This window comes from Mobula birostris, chromosome 6 (genome assembly GCF_030028105.1).
Source record: "Mobula birostris isolate sMobBir1 chromosome 6, sMobBir1.hap1, whole genome shotgun sequence".
Taxonomy (NCBI): Eukaryota; Metazoa; Chordata; class Chondrichthyes; order Myliobatiformes; family Myliobatidae; genus Mobula; species Mobula birostris.
Window position 1 is genome coordinate 129,235,470 of NC_092375.1, and position 25,240 is coordinate 129,260,709.

At 42.5% G+C, this 25,240-nt stretch overlaps 1 protein-coding gene across 9 annotated transcripts in view; it reads right to left on the reverse strand.

The window, feature by feature from the left end:
* Positions 1-25,240, reverse strand: part of LOC140199358 (partitioning defective 3 homolog B-like) — a 1,206,993-nt gene that overhangs the window by 277,382 nt on the left and 904,371 nt on the right. Inside the window, exon 21 of one of the 9 annotated variants that reach the window (XM_072261300.1) lies at positions 6,865-7,054. The exons of the other annotated variants lie outside the window; for them this stretch is intronic. Coding sequence (XP_072117401.1) covers positions 7,018-7,054 — 37 coding nt within the window. The 3' untranslated portion in view covers positions 6,865-7,017. Of the gene's footprint in view, positions 1-6,864; positions 7,055-25,240 lie in introns of those variants that run through there. 9 annotated transcript variants of the gene reach the window in all.

The following is a 25,240-nucleotide window of genomic DNA, read 5'->3' on the forward strand; positions in this document are numbered from 1 at the left end:
CCTGAGGAGACTGAGGTCCTTTAACATCTGCCGGACGATGCTGAGGATGTCCTACGAGTCTGTAGTGGCCAGTGCTATCATGTTTGCTGTTGTGTGCTGGGGCAGCAGGCTGAGGGTAGCAGACACTAACAGAGTCAACAAACTCATTCGTAAGGCCAGTGATGTTGTGGGGATGGAACTGGACTCCCTCACAGTGGTGTCTGAAAAGAGGATGCTGTCTAAATTGCATGCCATCTTGGTCAATGTCTCCCATCCACTACATAATGTACTGGGTGGGCACAGGAGTACATTCAGCCAGAGACTCATTCCTCCGAGATGCAGCACAGAGCATCATAGGAAGTCATTCCTGCCTGTGGCCATCAAACTTTACAACTCCTCCCTTGGAGGGTCAGACACCCTGAGCCGATAGGCTGGTCCTGGACTTATTTCATAATTTACTGGCATAATTTACATATTACTATTTAACTATTTATGGTTCTATTACTATTTATTATTTATGGTACAACTGTAACGAAAACCAATTTCCCCCGGGATCAATAAAATAAGACTATGACTATGACTATGACTATGAGATATGTCCCTATCTCGCCAGGGTATGAGACCAGTTGGCTATATTCACCCGGTTTAACCCACCTTTCGAAGCAGTGTACTGGGGTGTGGCCACTGTTACGCGTAAACGGCTACTTGGAGCCATAGGTGAGAGGTGAGTGTCCGGTGTGGACCAAAGCTAACATTGTACTATTTTTAATTAACTATTTATCTAACTTTTAGACACCAGCTTGGACACCACCAATTTGAAAGCTGGTGTCCAAATTGGTGGAGTGACGGTGAACAACTTGAGGCATGCAGATGATTCAGCGTTGTTAGCTGAGACTGAGAACGAGTTACTCAGAATAGTAGATAAGATAAATGCTGAAGGTGAACGATTTGGAATGCAAATAAATGCTGCAAAGACGAAGATGATGGTGGTATCACGAAGAAAGAAATCCCCAAAATCAGTATCAAAATTAACGGCATAGCATAGAGCAAGTCAAGAAGTTTGTGTATTTGGAACAGATGGTCTCAGAGGATGGGAAATGTGATACAGAAATTAGACGAAGAATTGAGATTGCAAGATCAATGTTCTGAAGCCTAAGTGACGTGCTGTGTGGCAAGAAGTTGGACCTTGGGCTGCATTGTAGAATTTGGAAATGCTACGTCTGGAGCAGTCTGTTGTATGGAGTCGAATCGTGGACCTTAAGCAAGGAAGCGCAACGACAACTAGAGGCATTTGAAATGTGGTGTTTAAGGAGAATGCAGAAAATTAGATGGGTGATGAAGGTCAGTAATATGGAAATGTTGAAGAGAGGGAGGAGAGAAAAGGAGTTGCTGAAAAATATGCAGAAAAGGGAGCAGGAATATGCCGGTCATTTGTTAAGAGGTGGTGGACTGCAGAAATTGTTATTGGAAGGGATGATAGAAGGAAAGAGGGAAAGAGGAAGGCAGCGAACCACTTGGTATGATAATGTGAGGCAATGGACTGGGTTGAGTTATGCTGAGGCCAGAAAAAGAGCGCAAGATCAAAGAAGATGGAGGTGCCATAGCCACCAACCCTGGATTCGGGACGGCACCCACTGATGGACTGACTAACTTTTAATCTAACTATATATCTGTACATATATATACACTACTGTAATTAACTTATTTTTTCTTTTTATATGATTACGTATTGCATTGTACTGTTGCGGCTAAGTTAAATTTCACGACACATGCTAGTGATAATGAACCTGATTCTGATTTATCCATGACAAAAGTCACTGCTTTTCGAACACAAACACTCGCAATTGACACTATTTTACAAACTGTTCGCTCTAAGCACGATGTGGTTGCACACAAGTGCAAACCAGTATTTTAAAAAATCTTTCTGTAGGTCCCCCACTTACGGCTTCATCCCAAAGATGGTACGGTACTCTGATCTACTACGCCCCCTCCCCCCTCAGGAATCCATCGCTGCGATGACATGCTTGTCCCCAGAGTGTGATGATAATACATCCTCATCTGGGAAAATATTGCCACTATACAAAGACTGTCATCTTGATGAAGACTTTCTACTGTGATGTTGCAGTGGTGTGGCAGTCGCCAGCTCCCTAAGCTCTTTCAGAGTTTCACCTATGGCCAAGACTACAACTTAAGGTCACTCTAAGGAGAAAGAGTGCAGCGAAAGCCCTAGATGGAAAAACTAATGACTTGAGGTGGGTTAAAGGTTGAGAAGGAACATATAAACCATCAAGCAGGCAGACAATTTAAAAGGTGTTTAAAAATTATACAGTAAGTACTGATTGTCAGGACCCTGGCATTTACACAACTCTGGTTGCCCAGATATTACATATGCCTCGGGATAGAAAATTTAGTATAGCAATGTCTGTATGACATTGCTTTAACTAATGTGGTTTAAGCAAAAATGCAATATATAAATAATATTCATATCCACTTACTTCTGTAGTGGAGCAATTATGATACTATCTATTATACAGAAATGCATATGCCTAAGAAAATGCAAGTAAAACATGAATGGGTCTATTGCATCATTCAACCATTCTCTAAGTAAAACATTCATCTTGAGTAGACAGGTTAAGTAGGTGGTGAACAGATGGCAGACAAGGAGACAATGTGAGGTTACCCATTTTGGTAGGAACAGTAGAAAAGTAAAATATTAGTTAAATAGTGTTACTATTACATATCAGTGCTAAGAGAAATCTGTTGGTTCTCATTATTTGGCTTTTAAAGTAAGGCAGATAGAGTACACAAGAGCAAGGAGCTCTTACAGCCACAGTATAAGGTTTTGGTGAGACCTCCTGAGATATACCCAGAAAAATTGCTGCCTGACTTGCTGAATTCTTCCAGCATTTTGTGTGTGTTACTGAGGAAAATAGCTTTGTTCCTTTTATTTTAGGATATACCTGTCTTGATAGCATTGCAGGAGATAAAGTCCAAAGTATTACCAGGGTACATATATGTCACCACATACAACTCTGAGATTCGTTTTCCTATGGGCATACTCAGCAAATCTATAGAATAGTAACTATAACAGGATCAATGAAAGATCAACTAGAATGCAGAAGACAACAAACTGTGCAAATGTAAATAGCAATAAATAATGAGAACATGAGATAACAAGATAAAGAGTCCTTAAAGGGAGATCATTGGTTGTGAGAACATCTGAATGATGGGGCAAGTGAGGGTATTTATCCACTTTTGTTCAAGAGCCTGCTAGTTGAGGGGTAGTAACTGTTCTTGCACTTGGTGGTGCAAGTCCTGAGGCTCTTGCATCTTCTACCTGATGGCGGCAGAGAGAAAAGAGCATGGCCTGGGTGGTGAGGATCTCTGATGATGGATGCTGATTTTCTACGACAGCGTTTCATGTTTCATCAGCGTTCAATGGTTGGGAGGGCATTACCCATGATATACTGGGCAGAATCCACTAACTTTTGTAGGATTTTGGTGTTTGCATACCAGGCCATCATGCAGCCAGTCAATACACTCTCCAGTGCACATCTGTAGAAGTTTGTCAAAGTTTTTGATGTCATGCTGAATCTCTGCAGACTCCTAAGGAAGTTGAGGCGCTGGCATGCTTTCTTTACAATTGCATTTATGTGCTGGGCCCAGGACAGGTGCTTGAAATAATAACACCTAAAGTTGCTAACTCTCTCCACTTCTGATCCTCTGATGAGGACCGGCTCATGGACCTCTGGTTTTCCTCTCCTGAAATCTACAATCAGTTCCTTGGTCTTGCTGACATTGATGTTCATTAGATTGATTTCTCAAATACTAGAGTTATCCAACAGGGAAGAATTAAGGAGAATGGGCACATGCTTTGTGGCATCTCCTCCATTTCCCAGACATCTGCACTTAACCTATCTTCCTGCTCTTGTCCTCATCTACCACCACCCACAAGCCTCCTCATCCAAAACAATGTTCTCCACAACTTCTGCCATCTTCAATGGGATCTTGCCACTAAATGCAATTATTACTTCTCCCCACCTCCCACCCCCCGCCAACTCTCTGCTTTCCCTTCGTGATTCCCTTTTCTCCCACCTGGCACTTATCCCTGCCAGCAGCAGAAATGCTACATTTGCCCATTCACAGCCTCCCTCACCTCCATTCAGGGCGCTAAACAGTCCTTCCAGGTGAGGTAACATTTCACGTGCCAATCTGTTGGAGTTGTGTATTGTATCCAGTGCTCCCGATGCAGCCTCCTCTACAATGGTGAGACCCAACATAAGTTGGGGGAGAGCTTTTTCAAGCACCTCTGCTGCATCTGCCAAATCGGAATTTCCCGGTGGCCAACCATTTTAATTCCTATCCCCTTTCCAGTTCCAACATATCGATCCATGGCCTCCTCTTTTGGCATGATGAGGCCTCTCTTGGGGAGGAGTAACACCTTATATTGTCTAGGTAGCCTCCAACTTGACGGCATGAACATTGATTTCTCCTGGTAATTTTCTCTTTTCTTTTCCCCTACCCCTTCCATTCCCCACTGGCCTCTTACATTTCTCACCTGCCTATCTCCTCCCACTGGTGTCCCTCCTTCTTCCTTTCTCCCACTCTCCTCTCCTATCAGATTCCTTCCTCTCCAGACCTTTACCTTTCCTACCTACCTGGCTTCATCTACAGCCTTCCAGCCAGTCCTCCTTTCCCTCGCCCCACTTTTTTATCCTGGCATCTTCCCCCTTCCTCTCCAGTCCTTAAGTCCAACGGCCCGAATCTTTGACGGTTAATCAATTTCCATAGATGCTACCTGACCTGCTGGATTCCTCCAGCGTATTGTGTGTGTCACTTTAAAAGAATGGGTAGTGTTTCAGTGAACCATGTAATTCCATAGGATTTGACAAGGTAGAAGTCATGAGCTTGTCTTTCCTTTAGGGAGAGGGTGGAAATGGCAGGGGAAGACAAAAACTACCGGGCACAATATAAGGAAAAGGGCTTGGCCATTTGAGACTGAACTGTAGAGGGAATTCTTCCCTCATTGTTGTAAAACAATGGAATCCTATGCCTCATAGAACTGAGGATGCTGTTTCAATAGGAAAATTCAAGGTGAGATGGATTTTTGCTGGACAATCAATGGCTACGGGTGCCAGAAAACAGAGTATTACATTAATATGATCTTCTTGAACGCCATAACCTTACTGAATGGCGGAACTTGCTTGGGTACCATATAGTCTGGTCAGATTTCTTTTTAATTTTCTTATGCCTCATGTTTCAAGTATCATATCCATTTAGATGGTTTTAGAGATCCCATAACACTTCAAAGAAGAACAGTGGCATTTTCTGCATTGTTCAAAATCGATATTAATCCTTCAGACAACTCTACCAAGATAGATTATTTTATTATAAAATTGATGTTTGTGGATTCATTCATGCAAATTAGACAGCATGCTTACAACAGTAAATACACAGCAAAATGCATTTTTTGGGCTATAGTGCATCCTGTGGTCATGAAATGGATGTTTCACTGAAAATTCATTCCCTCTTTCTAACATTTCTAGCAGACTGGTCACTACATTGTAGGAAGCGATTAGCTAACTGGTGGTTTTAATGTTCCAATACAAAAAGAATTATTTACTTTGATTTCAATTCCCAGGAGAAGAAATTTACTTCACATTATGAAAATGCTGCTGTGAATTTTTATTTTCATAACATAAGCTTGCGGTGTCTCAAGATAAATGGTCTTGTCTGCGACACTGTGAACCTGTATGGCACAACAAATTATAATCAGATGCTCTTGTTACAATAGTTATCTCAAGCAAAGTAATCAATTAAAAAAGACCGAGCTTGTCCAGCTGCTCCTGCCACTATTCCACCCAATCTTGTGAAAGAAAGAGCAGATTCAAGCCAAAAACTTTATCATTAGTGTGCAGCCATCTTAATTGTGCACAGCTCAAATTTTGTGCCAAAGGAAAGACCTCCAGCTAATTTGCACATGACAAGATCTTGCAAAAAGCAATGAGAGCAAAGAACGCAACATCTTTTTAAAAAATTCTAAATTCACATAATTTAGATAATTTAGACATTGTAGTGTAGCAATTAGCACGACGCTATTACAGCTTGGGGCGTCGAAGTTCAGAGTTCAGGCCCAGCGTCCTCCATAAGAAAGTTTGTATGTTCTTCCTGTTTGTGCATAGGTTTCCTCCAGGTACCTTGGTTTCCTCCCACAGTCCACAGATGTATTGGTCAGTAGGTTAATTGGTCACTGTAAACTGCTCTGTGATTAGGCTAGACTAAATCGGTGAGTTGCTGGGCATGGCTCAGTGGGCTTGAAGGGTCTGTTCTGTGCTGTACCTCTAAAGTAAAATAAAACTACTCGGATGGAGTTCACAAACCTTGATGGTCTGCTCAGGTAAAAATATCACCCTGGTTGTGTTGGTAACCGAAATCTTTAATGACAGTGGCTTGCATGTCTTTTGCATTTTTAAAATGTTGTAACATATGCAGGTTCAATGCAGATTGGCACTTCTATTGTATGCTGGATAATGGACTGGCTGACTGGCAGTCCACAGTTTATGCGGCTTCAGAGCTGTGTGTTAGACATGGCTATAAGCAGCATGGGGCCCCACAGCAGACTGCATTAGCTCCCTTCCTATTTACCCTGTATACCTCAGAATTTAGATACACGCTATCGGCAGAAATTCTCTGATGACTCAACAATAGTTTGGTGTATAAAGGGAGGACAGGAGGATGAATACAGGACCCTGATGGAGTACTTTGTTGAATTGTGCAAGCTGAATCATCTGCAGCTCAACATCAGTAAGACAAAGGAGATGGTGATGGACTTTAGGAAGACCAAACCTGCAGTGCTCCCTGTTGCTGTTGATGGTGAGGATGTGGATGTGGTGGGCGTGCACGTAGATGACAGACTTCAGTGAAGCACCAATACAGAGGCTGTGTACCAGAAGGGCCAGAGTTGCCTTTGCTTCCTGAGGAGACTGAGGTCCTTTGGAGTATGCATGCCTCCTCTTCACATTTTCTACCAGTCTGTTTTTACCAGTGCAATCTTCTATGCGGTGGTGTGCTGGGCCTATGGCATTAAAAGAGGTGATGTTAACAGGCTCGATAAACTGATTAAAAAGGCTGGCTCTGTTATAGGAGTCAAACTGGAAATATTGTGGTCTGTGGTAGAACAAAGGACCCTATGGAAAATCTTGGCACTTCCGGACAAATTTTCTCACCTTCTGCCTGCCACCTTGGCTGAACTGAGGAACACTTTTAGGGACAGACTAAGACGACTGTGCTGCTCCAAGGAGCACTATATGAGGTCATTCTTGCCCTCAGCCCTTAGGCTCTATAGCCGAGAAATGATGACCCTCCCCCCACCCCCCCCCCCCCGTTAGACTGTTAATAATCCCTGTTTACCAGAGCTCTGTTTAAACTCTGTTTAGCTCTGTTTACCACACCCTGCTATCACGGACAACCTGTGCAATACTACCATCATTTCTTATCTGGACAGTGTGAATATGCTCCCGTTTCTGTATAATATTACAGTAATTCTCGTACTACCATCTTATCACTGTGAATTTGTAAATCTTGTACATCTTATTTCTAAGGTAACTTATCGTTTTATTCTTTTTTACTTCTCTTCTACTATTTTTACATCTGTGCACTTGTAATGCTTCTGTAACAATGTAATTTCCTTTGGGATCAATAAAGTATATTTCTATCTATCTGTATTAAAGAGCAGGTTGTAAAGGAAGCAAAAGGGAATCAGGATCAGAAGAAAGGAAGAGTTAAGAAAGAGCATCGTAACAAGGTTTTGAAAGGCAGGGATATTTTCCCCCTTCCATTTAAAGTTGTCCCAGGATGAATATTCCAAGAGGCAAGGCAACCCAGTCACCTATTACAGAGAGAGGCTCAAGAAACTGGCAGGTATAAGGAATTAAGAACGAGGGCACAGGGATGAAGGAGGCCAACAACATTAAACAGTGTTGAACTTGTAATTGGGAATTTGAAAGCACAAGTGAAGTTGTTAAAGATTCTCTAGGAATTAGGAAGTGTTGGTTGAAACAGTGATAAATGCAGTGGGTTAATTTCATTGGGTCCAGGTCCCTGCTCAGGTAGGAGTTAATTCTAGTCATGACCAATCTCTCAAAGCACTTCATCACAGTGGACGTGAGTGCTACCAGATAACAGTCATGTGACAGAATGGAGGAACAGGACTTAGTGGACTGCTCCAGAAAGAAGTAGAACCAACATCTGGCCAAAAAACACTCTGAGCTGCAAGGATGTTGCAGACTGAGTGCGAGGAGACTACAGAAATGCACCAAGGAAAGGGACTGCAGAAATGCAAGCCTCTGAGCAGGCAATGACAAAAAATGCCACCTTCTCTATGCTTTGCCTATTATTGAATGAAGCGATTGCACAAAATAGTTGGAGAAGACAATTCACAAAATTCTGAAAGTGTGGATTAGAGCTTTAATAGCTGTAATAATAGAACCACAGGAGCCTGGAGCTTAGAAAGTTCATCATGTCCATGCTCAACTTGAAGTTAATCACATTTCCCAGCACTCTTCACAAAGTGCTTTGAGCAGATCTGAAGAAGAGTGGTGGGAGACAGATTAGACACCCGAGGAAGATTCACACAATTATGCAGCATTTCAAGATTCTGCACGCAGGAGCAAACAGTCACAGAGTTGGAGGGATGTGTAGGAGAAGAGCAGTAAAGGGGGTTAAAGGGAAAGAAGAAACTGGCAGCAGACTGGGGCATCGAGAGAAAGAGCAGAGTGAGAAAAAGAGGGGGCAGACAAACAAAGAGGATGAAGAGAATAGGCTGAGAGAGAGTGAGAGAAAAAGAAAAAGGGGGAGGGGGAGGGGAGAGAGGGAGAAGGGGAGGGGGAGAGAGGGGAGGGGTAGAGAGGAAGGGGGAGAGAGGGACGGGGAGAGAGGTAGAGGGGGAGGGGGAGGGCTAGAGGGGGAGGGGGAGAGAGGGGGGAAGAGGAGGGGAGGGGGAGAGGGAAGGAGAGGGGGTGAGGGGGAGAGGGAGAGAGAATAAGGGAATTAAAATTCACTAGATTACTTCCTGGGGTCTCTTCCAATTTCACAATAAAGGGCTGGCTGTTCAGAACTAAATGGAGAATTTATTTTTTACCAAAGGATCATAGAGTCATGGAGCACTACAACACAGAAGGAGGCCCTTCGGCCCATCTAGTCCATGATGAACTATTACTTTGACGAGTCCAATTGATCAGCACTTGGACCAGAGCCCTCCATTTCTCTCCTATCCATTTACTTTCCCAAATTTCTCTTTAACTTTGAGATCAAACCCGCATCCACTGCTTCTATTGGCAGCTCATTCTGTGCTCTCACCACCCTCTGAGTGAAGAAGTTCCATCTTGGATTCCCTTAAATATTTTAGCAGTCACTCTTAATCTATGACTTGTTGTTCTAGTCTCAACCAACCTCAGTGGAAAAAGCTTACTTGCATTTACCCTATCTATAGCCTTCATAATTTCTATACCCTATATCAAATCTCCCCTTATTCTCCTACACTCTAGGGAATAAAATCCTATCCAAACCTTCCCTATGACTTAGGTCCTCAAGTCCTGGCAACATCCTTGTAAATTTTATCTGTACTCTTTCAGTCTTACTGATACCTTTTCCTGTAGGTAGGTGAGCAGAACTGCTCAGAATACTCCAAATTAGGCTTCACCATGTCTTATATAACTTCAACATAACATCCGAATTCCTGTATTCAATACTTTGATTAACAAATTTTTGGAAGCTTCTACCCAGGGATTTTGTGGAGGCTCAATCACTGAGGATATTAAACTCTATTATTAATTCTCCTGGAGTACACATCCTCCACAACCTCTCATGGTCCCAGAACAATCAGGAAAGAAGGGCAATGCCTCTATTTTCTGAGGAGGCTGAAGAGAGCTGAACTTCACACATCTGTTCTCATGTCCTTCTGCAGGTGTGTTGTAAAGAGGTTCCTGACATGCTGCAACACTGCATGGTATGGAAGCTACACTACGGCAAACAGAAACGCTTTACAACAGGTAGTTAAAACTGCCCAATGCATGCCCTGCACTAGCCCACCAGCTAGCAAGGACATATATACAGAAAGGTGCAAGAAAAGGGCGAGTAATATCATGAATCATCCCACCCACCCTGCTCATGGACTATTTGTTCCACTCCCATGAAGGAGGAGGCTACGCAGCTTCCACACCAGGACCACCAGACTCAAAAACAGTCACTTTCCCTAAGCAGCAAAGCTGATCAATACCTCCACCCACTAACGCATCCTACCTCACGACTTATCATTTCCTGTCAGAGTCACCTTATGTACAGACACTCCTGTGCCTAGCATCACTTAATAGACATACAATCAATCTACTGTATGTATATCTTCTAGATTTATATTTTTAAAATGTTTTTTTTACGATTATATGCTATATCATGTTGTGAGTTTTGTGCTACATCAGATCTGGACTAACAATTGTTTTGGAAATGACATTAAACAATCTGGAATCTTGAATAGATATTTTAGTTGTAGGGGTGATTGAAAAGGGGTCATCTCGGGGGTATAATAGTGAGATAAAAGATAGTTTATGATCTTAATAAAGGCAGAGCAGACACACAGAGCCAAATAGAACCTCGGCCCCTTGTTATATGTTTCATGTTCTTGTATGGAGGTGGGAACAGGGTGGTGGGGAACAGGAGTTGGGCATGTGGGATGTGGGGACACGTAGCTAGCCGATAACAGTGAGCTAGGTACAACTTATATCCACAGGCTGCACTGTAGATATTACATGAATCAAGCAACATACTTTGAAGCAATACACATGAATGCTGGACGAACTCAACAAGTTAGGCAGCACCTTTGGAGGGGAATAAACAATTGACATGTCAGGCTGAGACCCTTCATCAGGAATGGAAAGGAATGCCAGAAGCCAGGTGGAGAGAGGGAATGAAGTACAAGCTGGCAGGTGATAGGTGAGATGGAAGATGGGTAGGTAAGACTTGGAAGCGCAGTGCAATTAATGGGACGGCACCTAGGAAGAATAGAAAGCACAGAGGGAGATTCCAGGAGGAGAGAAGTTCAAGGAAGATTGAAGGATGCACAATTGAAAAATGCATCAAGGGGTTTGCAGATGAAAAGTTACACTGCAGACAAAAGACTGAACACTGTGACAAACATCAAATGCCATCAGCTCCCTGAAAGACACACATTGGTCTTCTTGAAACATATTGACCTTCTGATGCGACAAGATATCTGTGAGGGAAGGCTGCCACATAGCATGTTCTAGGCTGCACATGTATGTGCTGAAGGGTAGAAGGAGCTGCCAACACCGAGCGCTGAGTGACTGGGCCCAGTGTAACAGCCCTACAAACACCATAAGGATGTATTGTTCAAAGAGGCCACATGAGTGACATTGGCACTTTGTATATATAATGCCTTACTGGACAACACTACAAATGTAATGACTAAACAACACAATGAAGGTAAAGCAAGCCAGGCAATGTTCTGCATTTTCATATACATTTGTAATGAATAAAGTTTTAAAAGATTGCATCTTAAATGGGATGAGCTGCAAGTTATAATAATCACAGTGTCACATAACATTAAAAGCAGGCCCTTCAGCCTACCAAGCTCATGCTAATCATCAAGCAGCCATTTGCATTAATCCAACATATCCCTTCTTTATCAAACTGACAGTACAGTTTCAATTGCGTTCACATTTGTGTTCCACAGAAAATGAGAGGGTTTGGTGACACCCAAAGACACACAAAAATAAAAGCCAAGGGTAAGGTTTCTATGGCAGATGACATGAGGCAGGCCCAGAAATATGGGATGTCATGGAGGGTGGAGGAGGCAGTGCTGGAGAATGTTGAAAGAAGACCTTGTAGTGGTTAGGGTAAGTGGTGCAAGCATTAATGCCATTGGAAATTGTTGTTAGCAGAAGCTGACTTGCCTGATTTTCTGTGGAAGAAAGTGAAGAAGAGGAGGTTGTTAGGATCAGGCAGGCAGGGGAAGATGAAATTGAGGAATTGATGAGACTTAGTCTCATCAGTGTGTGACACCTTGGGGTTCTGAAAACTATCTCCAATAATAATAACTATGAGCCGTGCTATGGCTGAGTCTGGGGGACAGAAGGAGACAATGAAACCAATGATACTGTCAGTAATAGAAAAGCTTGCCATCAGTGAGGAAGAAGAGTGACACCACGTACAAAATGAAGGTGATGTGGACCACTTAGTGAAGGATTATAGCAAAGAGGGAAGGGAAAGGAAAAGAAAATCTGAGTGGAGGAGTATCTGGAGAACGCTGATAGAATAATTGTCAATATTGAGATTTCTTTGCTCCTACCCTTTCCTGTTTTCATGCACACTCTCAATTCTCTGTGCCCACATTCAACATCCATATCTTGAGTCACCTTGCATTTCTTCTCTAAACCTTACAGCTTTTGTAATCTCATTAGAATCCACCTTTTAGGCCAAGATTTTGCTTGTCTGTTCAGCTGTCACTTATGTAGGGTACTGATAAATTTTGTCTGGCAGCACTTCAACGAAGAGACTTCAGATGTTTTACCAAATTAAAAGCACAATGTAAATGCTGGTTTTTGTTTTCAGTTTAAAGATGAGTGAAATGCTGTAAGCACAATGGATACAATGAGAACACAATGGAATATCATGCCAGCAGGGTGGTCCTCCAAGGAAGGAGAAGTCAGATGTCTACAGGTCAGATATTGCCCTGGAATGGTAAATAAGCAATAGGGAGCAATATACGAAGTATAAAGTAAAACATAAAGAACATCTTATCAAAAAACATATCATTATTATCAAAGAACATATATGTTACCATATGCAACCCTCAGATTTGTTTTCTTGCGGGCATACTCAATAAATCCAAGAAACGTAATGGAATCAATCAAATACCGAACCCAACAGGACGGATAAACAACTAACGTGCAAAAGACCACAAACTGTGCAAGTACAAAATAAATAATAATAATGATAATAATAAATAAATAAGAAATAAATATCAAGAACATGAGGTGAGGAGTCCTTGATAGTGAATCCACAGGTTGTGGGAACAGTTCAGTGACGGGATGAATGAGGATAGGTGAAATTATCCTCACTGGTTCAAGAGCCTGATGGATCAGAGGCAACAATTGTTCCTGAAACTGGCGGTGTTGGTCCTGAGACTCCTGTCCCTTCCTCCTGATAGCAGCAGTGAGAAGAGAGCATGGCCTGTGTGGTGGGAGTCCCTGATGATAGATACTACTTTCCTGTGACAGTGACCTGTCTAGAAGTGCTCAATGGTGGGAGAGCTTTACCCATGACGGACTGGGCCATATGCAATACTTTTGTCAGATTTTATGTTTAAAAGCATTGGTGTTTCCATACCAGGCCATGAGGCAACCAGTCAATATACTCTCCACCACAATTCGGTAGAACTTTGTCAAAGTTTTAGATGTCATGCCAAATCTTTGCAAACTTTTAAGGAAGTAGAGGCTTTGCTGTGCTTTCTTCGCTATTGTACTTATGTGCTGAAACCAGGAAAGATCCTTTGAAATGATACACAGAGGAACTTAAAGTTGCTAACCGTCTCCACCTATGATCCCCCAATGAAGACTGGATCACGGACCTCATGAAGTCAATAATCAGCTCTTGGTCTTGCTGACATTGAGTGAGAGGATGTTGCTGTGCACCACTCAGACAGATTTTCGATTTTGCTCCTATATGCTGATTCTTCAGCACCTTTGATTCAGCCAGTGGCAGTGGTGTCATCTGCAAACCTAAATATGGCATGGGAGCTGTGCTTAGGCTCACAGTCATAAGTGAGGTGGGGCTAAGCACACAGCCTATTATTTTTAAGCACACTGCTTATATTAGGTATATAGGTGTTGAAAGTGTCTGTAAGGGCATTTGTAGAGTTCAGAAATGGGCTTCAAAAACAACACAGGAGACAGAAGAAACAAAGATTTCAACTAAAATCAGTGAAAAATACAATGCTTGAGGCTAAAAGTCTGCCAAAAGTCCTCGATAACAATGGTAGGTCTAAGAGGCAGCATCGAAGATAGGCAAGTCTCCAAAGTAGACAAGCAACTTGCAACTACATCCCAATACTAAGGTGGCCAACACAATCAAAGACCTTACCTGCCATGGACGTTCTCTCTTCTCCCTCCCATCCCCCTCCAGACAGAAGATATAGAAGCCTGAAAGCATGTACAAGCAGGCTGAAGCACAGCTTCTACTCTGCTGTTAAAACACTATTGAACGGTTCCCTAGTATGTTAAGAATGGACTCGCGACCTCACAATTCACCTCCTTAATTCTTGCACCTATTGTCCACCTGCACAGCACTTCTTCCTCAAATATTCCTCTGAGTAAGTATTGTGCATTAGTCTTCACTGCGGAAGACACCAGAAATTCAAGAATGTGAGGGGCAGAAGTGAGCTTGGTTCCTTTGATTAAGGAGAAGGTGCTTGGGAAGCTAAAATATCTGAAGGTCAATAAGCCACCTGGAGTAGATGGACTACACCCCAGGGTTCTGAAAGACGATTTGAAGAGATTGCAGAGTGGGAATAAGCAGGCCTTTCCAGGTTGGCTGCCGGTGACTAGTGGTGTTCTGCAGTGGTTGGTGATGGGTCTGGTATTTTCACATTATATGTACATAACCTGGATGATACAATTAATGGCTCTGTGGCCAAGTTTGCAGATGACACAAAGATAGGTAGAGGAGCAGGCAGTGTTGAGGAAGCAGGGAGGACTTGGGCAAATTAGGAGAATAGATAAAGAGTTGAAAAATGAAATCTAGTGTAGGGAAGTATATAATCATGTACCTGGGTAGAAGGAATGAAGGCGTAGACTATTTTCTGAACGGGCAGCGCAAAATGGCTTGGGAATCCTAGTGCAGGATTCTCTGAAGGTTTACTTGCAAGTTGAGGCGGTAGTAAGGAAGGCAAAAGCAATGCAAGCATCGATTCGGCATATTTAAAGTGGTCTTAAATGTAACACTCTATCCTGTACTTTTGGGTTGTTGGTAAGTCGGAGAAAATGGGGAGGAGGATCTTCTTTTGGGGGCAGACTAGGAAATGATACAGAGAAGGCAGAGAGAAGAAGGGCAGTCATTTGCTATGTGTGGTGAAGGGAAAAGAATATAGATTTTAAGTAATAATTTAAATATTGTTGGGCCTATTAGTAACGAGGATACTGCAACCAAACAAGAAACATATTAACTCTCACTAAAATCCAGCTCAAAGGTATTGGATTGTGACAAGGATCCTTGTTTGGGTTTTCGCCTGCAGCTATGGAGTCACGATCAAACCGACCCATTCAATATGGGTGTTCAATTTGCTTCTCTTTGAGTTTTGTCCCATAGTACATCACTTGGCAGTGACTATCACCATCGGTCCGCTAAAGGGTGGTTATTACATGAATCTTGTTGTACAAGAAGTGGAATAAAATGAATAGTTTCAATGAAAACATGCTCAAGGCACAATTTTCACCCAGCAATGATTTAATTATGATACTTTTAAAAGAAACAAATCCTGTCCTGAAGTTATTCATTACATTGCTTTATCCCATTTACAATAATTACCGGGAAGATTTTGTAACTATAGTCAGTGCGCATTTATTTAGGACCCTTGTCATCTTTGTTCTTCCCTGGCTTGCTACAATTATGGGCAACTGATGTTGCTGTTGTTATGGCAACCCCACCCCATCTACTCACAACATTGGTTTCATTAATCAGACAACAGAAGCCGGCTTTAATGCCTGATATTGTTGCCAAGAGGGGAGACAAAGCAGTGTCCCAGGATGTTTAAATAAGTGACCATAGATATACAGAAAAATCTGAAAGCAACACTGCCGATTGTGAGCAATGATTGCATTTGTGGGAAAAGTAAATACTGCAATAAACAGAATGTGTTTCTGGATGAGTTTTTAACTGCTACTGGACTGAGAAATTTATATTGTCGTAATGATAGGATAGGGAGACTGCGCATTGAGAAATAAATTATTTAAGCACCTCATGTGGTCACAGGATATCCCAGGGCACTTTATGGTCACTTTTAAAAATTTAGTCAGCACCACATGTAATACAACAAGCTGCAATAGAGAGTTCTGAGAAAAGGTCACCAACCTACAACTTGTCTCTTCTTCACAGATGCTACTCAACCTTCTGAGTACCTCTGCATTTTCCAGTATTATTCTATTGTTGTCGGACTAAATAGATGACCCACTTTCATCTTGGATGAGACTGGATTATCCAAGTAACAGGGAGCAACTTTTTAAGCCAAACTTTGGATGCACTTCTGGGGACTGGTTCAAAATGTCAAGCCGAGTTGAGTCAAGTGAAATTTATTTATAAAGCACATTTAAAAACAACCCATGTTGGCCAAAGTGCTGTACAAACCATAACAGGTAGCTAAAATCACAAATACAAGAAACCAGATATAAACAACAAGGCACACAGCTTATAGGCACAAAATAAACAACACATGAGCCTAGGCACAAATCAAAAATCAGCCACATCAGAAAGATTCAATCGCTAGTGAATAAAGGTAAGTTTTGAGCCTGGACTTAAAAGAATCAATGGAGGGGGAAGATCTGATAGGGAGGAGAATACTGTTCCCACAGTCTTGGGGCTACAACAGCAAAGGCGCGGTCACCCCCGAACTTAAATTTAGATTGTGGGACAGCCAGGAGCCCCAAGTCAGCTGACCTGAGGGACCTGGAAGTAGAATAAGGGGTTAGAAGGTCTGCGATATAGGAGGGATCAGCAAAGCAGTGTACAGACAGTGCAGTGGCAGGATTACATTCCGCAATGATTTTCTTACTTCACGGCCAGCATGATGCATCCCTTGCTCATCATGACCATCACCAGTTCAGTGAAGAGTGCAAGCAGACATGCCAACATGCAAAAATCAAGTGCCCCTCTGTGGGGCCAACCTGCTGAAGCTGAACTACAAGAACATATGCAGTGGTTCAAAGCTCAGAAGTCCTGCCACCTCAGGCAATGAGTGATGGCAGACAATTGAACAGCTAATGGAAAGAGCAGCTTACATAAAGATTAGCATTGAAACACATAGGGAAATGCATTATTTGTGTCAAATCAAATCCGTGAGGATTGTGCTGATCAGCCTGTAAGTGCCTCCATGCTTCTGGCCCCAACATAGCATGCCCACAACGTACTAATCCTAACCTGTACATCTTTGGATTGTGGGAGGAAACCACAGTACTTGGAGGAAAATCATACGGTCAGGGGGAAAATGTACAAACACCTTACAGACAGCGGCAGGAATCAAATCCTGATCCATGAACAATGCGTTAACTTCTACGCTACTACATGAATATAACGTGTCAACTGTAATTTCATTCATGAATAATCGTTGAAGTTTTATACCATTTAAAGAATTGCATTATACGATCACAACGTTCTCACTAATGTGATCACAATGGTTAATTTCCTTTTCCTCTGTGGAAGAAAAGGCCGAGAAAGGCCTAAATAGAGTAGATGTGAAGAGGATGTATCAAATAGTGGAAGAGTCCAGCACCAGAGGACACAACCTCAGAACACAAGGACGTCCCTTTAGAAATGAGATGAGGAGGAATTTCTTTAGCCAGAGAGTGCTGAATCTGTGGAATTAATTACCACATATGGCTATAGGGACTAAGTCATTGGATGTACTCAAAGCAGAGTGATAGGTTCTCAAAGGTTATGCAAAAAAGGCAAGACAATAAGGGTCGAGAGGGGAAAATAAATCAGCCATGATTAAATGGAGCAGACTCAGTGGGCCAAATGGCCTAATTCTGCTCCTTTGTCTTATGGGCTTATGGTTGAAAGCAGCAGTAAGAATAATTCCTGACATGATAAGCTTTCCAATCGTGTTCTTATTGAAAAACCAACTATATTCCAATAGCATCTCTAGGAAGAGGTGCAGTCGACGTTTCAGGCCGAGACCCTTCGTCAGGACTAACTGAAGGAAGAGTGAATAAGAGATTTGAAAGTTGGAGGGGGAGGGGGAGATCCGAAATGATAGGAGAAGACAGGAGGGGGATGGATGGAGCCAAGAGCTGGACAGGTGATAGGCAAAAGGGATACGAGAGGATCATGGGACAGGAGGTCCGGGAAGAAAGACAAGGGGGGGGACCCAGAGGCTGGGCAAGGGGTATATTCAGAGGGACAGAGGGAGAAAAAGGAGAGTGAGAGAAAGAATGTGTGTATAAAAATAAGTAACAGATGGGGTACGAGGGGGAGGTGGGGCATTAGCGGAAGTTAGAGAAGTCGATGTTCATGCCATCAGGTTGGAGGCTACCCAGACGGAATATAAGGTGTTGTTCCTCCAAGCTGAGTGTGGCTTCATCTTTACAGTAGAGGAGGCCATGGATAGACATGTCAGAATGGGAATGGGATGTGGAATTAAAATGTGTGGCCACTGGGAGATCCTGCTTTCCCTGGCGGACAGAGCGTAGGTGTTCAGCAAAGCGGTCTCCCAGTCTGCGTCGGGTCTCGCCAATATATAAAAGGCCACATCGGGAGCATCGGACGCAGTATATCACCCCAGCCGACTCACAGGTGAATTGGCGAGACCCGACGCAGACTGGGAGACCGCTTTGCTGAACACCTACGCTCTGTCCGCCAGAGAAAGCAGGATCTCCCAGTGGCCACACATTTTAATTCCACATCCCATTCCCATTCTGACATGTCTATCCACGGCCTCCTCTACTGTAAAGATGAAGCCACACTCAGCTTGGAGGAACAACACCTTATATTCCGTCTGGGTAGCCTCCAACCTGATGGCATGAACATCGACTTCTCTAACTTCCGCTAATGCCCCACCTCCCCCTCGTACCCTATCTGTTACTTATTTTTATACACACATTCTTTCTCTCACTCTCCTTTTTCTCCCTCTGTCCCTCTGAATATACCCCTTGCCCAGCCTCTGGGTCCCCCCCCTTGTCTTTCTTCCCGGACCTCCTGTCCCATGATCCTCTCGTATCCCTTTTGCCTATCACCTGTCCAGCTCTTGGCTCCATCCCTCCCCCTCCTGTCTTCTCCTATCATTTTGGATCTCCCTCTCCCACTCCCACTTTCAAATCTCTTACTAACTCTTCCTTCCTGACGAAGGGTCTCAGCCTGAAACGTCGACTGCACCTCTTCCTAGAGATGCTGCCTGGCCTGCTGTGTTCACCAGCAATTTTTATGCGTGTTGCTTGAATTTCCAGCATCTGCAGAATTCCTGTTGTTTATATTCCAATAGCTTTGATAAAGTCAGAGGTGATGCAAAATGAAGTAAAGGTTCTCCACATTGTGTTTAAATTACAGTGTTAAGTCCTGGGTGTGATCCCTCCCAATAGAGACTACTGGCAAACTTGCACCAAGATACAAGCTGGGAGGTTCGATTGAGTTAATACATGAAGGAAATAAAATGGCCTGAGTTGCTGGACTTCCATGAAAATGAAGTTTAAAGAATGGGTAGAGAGGAAGGAAGAATTTGTTCTGGATGTTGAGCTGGCTGTGACAGATAAACCAGAACAGATGAAAATAAAGATGCTCTTGTCTCTCATCTGCCATAGAACTGAGAATTTTACTTCACCAAAAAGCATCAGAAGAGACTCTGAAGAACATATTATTAGATACACAACAAACCAATTGCAAGCTGTCTAGAAATGGAACCAGAAGCGGACAGTATCTGCAGGCACATTTTTATATATCAGAGCTAAGGTTATTTAGCAGATAATTGCAGCTTAGCAGAGCTGTATGATATGCTTATCAAAAATCAGATTATTTGCAGAATCCAGGAGCGCAGCCTGCGGGAAGGCTAATATAAGAGAAAGGGTTAACCCTTGAGATGTGCATACAGCCATGCAAAGTCAGATCAGCAACATTGGAGAGAAAGCTGCAGAAAGTTTAAGCAGAAAAGTTGAGGTTCAAAATTCAAAGTAAATGTATTATCAAAGTACATATGTGTCACCATATAGAGCACTGAGATTGGTTTGCTTGCAGGCATTTACATTGAATAAAGAAACAGAATAGAATCAATGAATGACCTCAGCCAACAACAAATGAAGACAATAGAATAAGGGATGTACAGTCAAGGTGGGTTCGATATTGTAAGTATTACAGACAGCAGTGTGAGAAAATGCCCTGTGAATGTGAAAAGAATCTCCTCCTTATTCAGAAGCAGCAGATAAGAGAGTGCAGTTTACGTTCAGACTTCTTTTAAGGCTGCTGTGAGATGTTTCACGAAGACATTTACGCCACCTGAATTTGGAAATAACACAATGGATTTGATGGGACTGATCAAGATACAGAAACAGGTACCATCAGAAGATGATTATCAAAGGTACTCGATGAACAGAAGCAGGCGCGGAGATAGCAAAGGGTGCCCAACTAATGTTGCAGAACAAGAACACAACAGTTTTGGGAGAAGAGCATCCAGATAGGCTCTCATCTACAAGATGAAAACACTATTTTAAAGGACTAATGTTTAAAGTCCCATCAAAGAATAAAGCAGGATATAGATCAGTTACAGAAAAGTGGCACAGGGAGTTGAATCTGGGCAGAGTAAGATATTTCACTTTGGCAGGTCAAATGAAAGGAGAAAGTATGAGTTAGTGGTAGGATCATTGTTAGCATGGGGTCCAGATCATGGATACGCAGGTAGATAAAATGATAAAGGAGGTACTTGGCCTGCTTGACTTCATTGATAGGGGTGTTGTGTGTAAGAGTTATATTAACTTTAGTCAGACCACACTTGGAGAAATTTGGCTTGTTCTCTCAAAAGCATGGAAAGCTGAGGGGAGACCTGACAGAGGCTTTTTAAATTGTGATAGGCATAGATAGGGTAGACAGTCAGAATCTTTTTCCCAGAGTAGAAATATCACATACCAGAGGACATGTTTTTAATGAAAGTGGAGGGGAGGGGAGGGGGGAGTTTAAAAGCAAGGTGAGGGGAAAGTTTTTTTTTTGTGTAGGAGTGTTAGGTGCCTGGAATAGGTTACTGGGGAAGTAGTGGAAGCAGGCATTTGGAAATGAAAATCATTTCCATATCCCTTCATATGATGACATATATGTATTATGATATTCATAGATTTCGTGGGGTCTTTTAGATTGATGCACAAATATGAACGGAATGGAAGGAAATGGATGATACACGTTTAGCATAAACTGGCATCAAGGCCAACACAACATAGTGGGCGAAAAGTCCTGTCCGTTGCAGTACTGTTCTATGTTCTATATTCGAAAGATGGGCAGGGGATGTTTTGTTTACTTTTGATCTTTCATTATTAAAGGACAGATGTAACATGTATTCTAATATTGGTTATGAACAAATATAATTGTTTTTTTACTGATTCAAGAATTGTGTCATGCAATTATTTATGTTATTTGAATAAGGATATGCACAGAAAGCCCCAAAGTCTGTCTGCTTCTGGAAGAAGTTCACAATGAATCTTTTTGTTGCCGTTTCTAATGATTAGCTGTTTTCCGGTTTTCTATAGAATGAAAGAAAGATCCTCGACCATACTAGGACTTAGCATCTAAGTAGGTAAACCAACCACCTTCAACCGTTCGGGCCAAATAGATGATTCATCTTGATTACTTTCTGAACTTCCTGCAATCAGAGAAGCCAGTATTTTAGCAGTTCAATGTACTTAAAGGAAAGACTGCAGCGCGCTCATACGCAGTAGCTTCTACGGGGGTCAACCAAAAGTGTAATTGTCTTTTTCAAAACTTATTTTTTATGATTACAAGACCCTGCTGGACATTAAAGACTTAAAATACTGCATGTCTACCCCACCAGTGAGTTGCTCGTTGGCAGAGAAACTGAAGGAGCTGGTCTTGGTGCTGAGATGACGGTGCACAAAGGAGGTGTGCAGTCTAACAGCGAGTGATCATCCCAATCGCTTCTCTTTTGATCACAGGACCCTGCTGGACATTGGTGGTGAGGAGTGCGGCAAGACCAGTTCATTGGTTTATTGATGAACCGTGGGGTCGGACAGCAGGGGAGTTGAGTGGCCTCGGTCTTAGGGAGGTCTAGGCGTCACCTGCCTGCAGCTGCCCAAGGGGAGGCGTGGAGTCAAATGTTCACGTCTATGCTAGAGTCAGTGCTGCCCCAGTGATTGCTTGGCAGAAGACAAGCTGTATTGTGTTTGATTGCAGGCTGCAACTTTCATAAGCTCAGGGACTTGGACTATATACTTTTATTGTGTGACTCTATTTTACCACCATCTTATTGGTGCTATATGTGCATTGTGCTGTGTACGACTATTGGTGCTGTGTTTCGCACCTTGGTCTCAGAATAATGCTGTTTTCTTTGGCTGTATTCATGGATATTCTATATCAAACAATGGATGACCATCCTGAATCACCGAGATGACTGCATGATACAATTCTTAAAGTGGTATAAAACAGCTGAGTTTGTTCATAACCAACATTATATGCAATATACATCACACCTCTCTATTAGTAATGGTTACACATCATGTCTCTTCTTTAGCAATGGCCACAGTGGCCATCAGCATCTCAGTTTTTTAAATTAGATTGTAATATACGTCAGAAGGTGATACACAAAATATGATTGAAGTGATATTTTAAATAGCATAATGCCAGGCAGTTCTTCTGCCTGTGTTGTCATTTAATATCATAGGTAATGTTCTATCTCAATTCTATCTTCCTGCACTACCCCCATGTTCCTCAATTCCTTAATAACCAAAATCTATGAATATCAGTGTTGAATATAAGCAGCAACTGAATAAAGGAAATATCTTACTTAGTTGTAAGCTTTAATAAGGTTTCTAAGTAATTCATCCGTAGTTAATGCAGTCTTTCATTTCCTGTTACAAGCAGAGCTGTATTCTTAAAATTTAGTGAAGTTTACTTTTGCGCTGATAAGCACGTTGCTAGGCAGCTAAAAATCCAGTGTCTTGAGAAGTTGAGGTGATGCTATTTTTTTTTCGCTTTCCAGGGAAGCTAGTTAATTGCCTTGATGGGAACCGAATGACAAGGTTACTCAGAAGTATAGAAAGCCACTTCAGACACAGAAATGTGGCTCAGTCCGCAGTGTCAGATAAAGGATCACACTCTCCATCACTCTTAAATTAACCATGATAAATCTGTAAAAGGCACTCCAGACAGAGATGTGCTGCATTTCCCAGTAATTTGTCCACTTCACCATCCTGAATGATTAGTAGCACTCCTTCGACTTTAAGTCCACGCCTAATGCATTACAGAAATGGCTAGTGATTTCAGAAAGAAAAGAGGTACATTAACCAGCATATGTCTCCCTGCATTATTACCAAAGTGAAAGAGATGCACACTTACTCAAGATGAAGGTCCCCAAGCCATTTTGTCCTGTAGATTAATCTTCAGGGGTTAACTCATGAGAAAACATGTTAGTTCTTTTTAAAAAGCAAATATCTTCAGTACTTTGGTTAGTTATAGAATTGTTGGAGTTGGGAAAGAAAAATGTGTTTTCCTGACAGTCAAGATAGATCGAAATGGAGATGATGAATTGGTTGACTTTCATATCGGTGTGGAAAGTCAATCAGCTGGAAGAGTGCGTTAACTGAGGAAAGTGTTTGTGAGCTTCTTGCGACTGTGATTGAAGTCACTGGAGAGACACTGAAGCTGGTGATACAGAAGTCTTTATTCAGCAAAGCAAGCAGGCATTGGTAGAGTCTCACAAACTCAAAAGTACATCACACAGTAGCACAGCAGTTAGCACGAGTGCCTGGATGTCTGAATCCGGAGTTCAATCCTGACATCCTCTGTCTCTGTATATGCTCCCTGTGGAATGCAGGGGGTTTCCCCAGGTGATCCAGTTTCTGACCACAGTCAGAAAGCTTGCTGGGTAGGTTAACTGATCATTGTAAATTGTCCTGTGATTAGGTTGGGTTAAATCAGAGTTGTCGGGGGTTGCTGGGGTAGGTGCATCTTGAAGGACCGACAAGGCCGTGCTGTATCTCTAAATAAAACAAAAGACTACAGACCAAGTGGTTGTAAATGGGATTAGGAAAAATGGGTACGATGGCCAGCATGGAGACGATGAGACAAATGGCCTGTTACAGTGCTGAATGACTCTTTCCTACGGTTGGGGTCATTTGCAGAGGTCAATTAACTTATCAATTAGCCCAATCAGTTGTAAACAAGTGTGTCCCCACAAAACCATTCAGAGTCTTCCTCAACCAGAAACCCTGAATGAACCAAGAGATCTGTAAACTACTGAGAAGCAGATCAAAGACTTTCAAGTCTGGTGACCAAGGAAGTTACAAGAGGTCCAGGTATGATCTCCGGAAAGCCACCTCATGGCAAACTTGAATCAACGAGGGATGCTCGACAGCTGTGGCAGGGCTTGAAGACCATCAACTCTTACAAAGTGAAAACAAGCAACATAGGTGACAACAGAGCTTTGCTTCCAGATGAGCTCAATGCCTTTTATGCTTGCTTTGACCATCAAAACATGAAGGAACTGTCATGAATTCCCACAGCCACCGATGATCTTGATGTTTCTGAGATGACCGAGGGGTATTTGGCCGAGTAGTAAAGACCTGTGTTGGTCAGCTGAGGCGTTCGCTGCGACCTTTAACCTCACACTTTGGTTATCTGAGGTACCCCCCTGCTTCTGTGATACCGGTGCCTAAGAAGAACGTGGTAACCTATTTCAATGACTACCGTCCAGTAGCACTTACATCCGGTGATGAGATGTTTTGTGAGATTGGTGATGAAACATATCAACTCTGGCCTGAGAAGCCCATTGGATCCGCCCTAATTTACCTATCGGAGCAACAGGTCCACAGCAGATGCCACTTCATTGGCTCTTCACTCAACACTGGAACATCTGGACAGCAAAGATGCATACATCAGGATGCTCTTTATCAACTACAGCTTAGCATTCAATACCACTATCCCCTCAAAACTGATCAATAAGCTTCAAGATCCTGGCCTCAATATCTCCTTGTGTAATTAGATCCTTGATATCCTCACTTGCAGACCCCAGTCAGTTCAGATTGCAACAACTTCTCTTCTACAATCTCCATCAGGCTGTGTGCTTAGTCCCCTGTTTTACTCACTTTACACTTACGACTGTGTGGCTAAGCACAGTTCCAATGCCATACTTAAGTTTGCTGATGACACCAAAGAAACACGGTTAGCAACATTAAATCCCTCGGTGTTATCATTTTGAAGAACCTGTCCTGGACCCAGCATGTAAGTGCAATTACGAAGAAAGCACCCAGCGTTTCTTCTTCCTTTAAGAGTT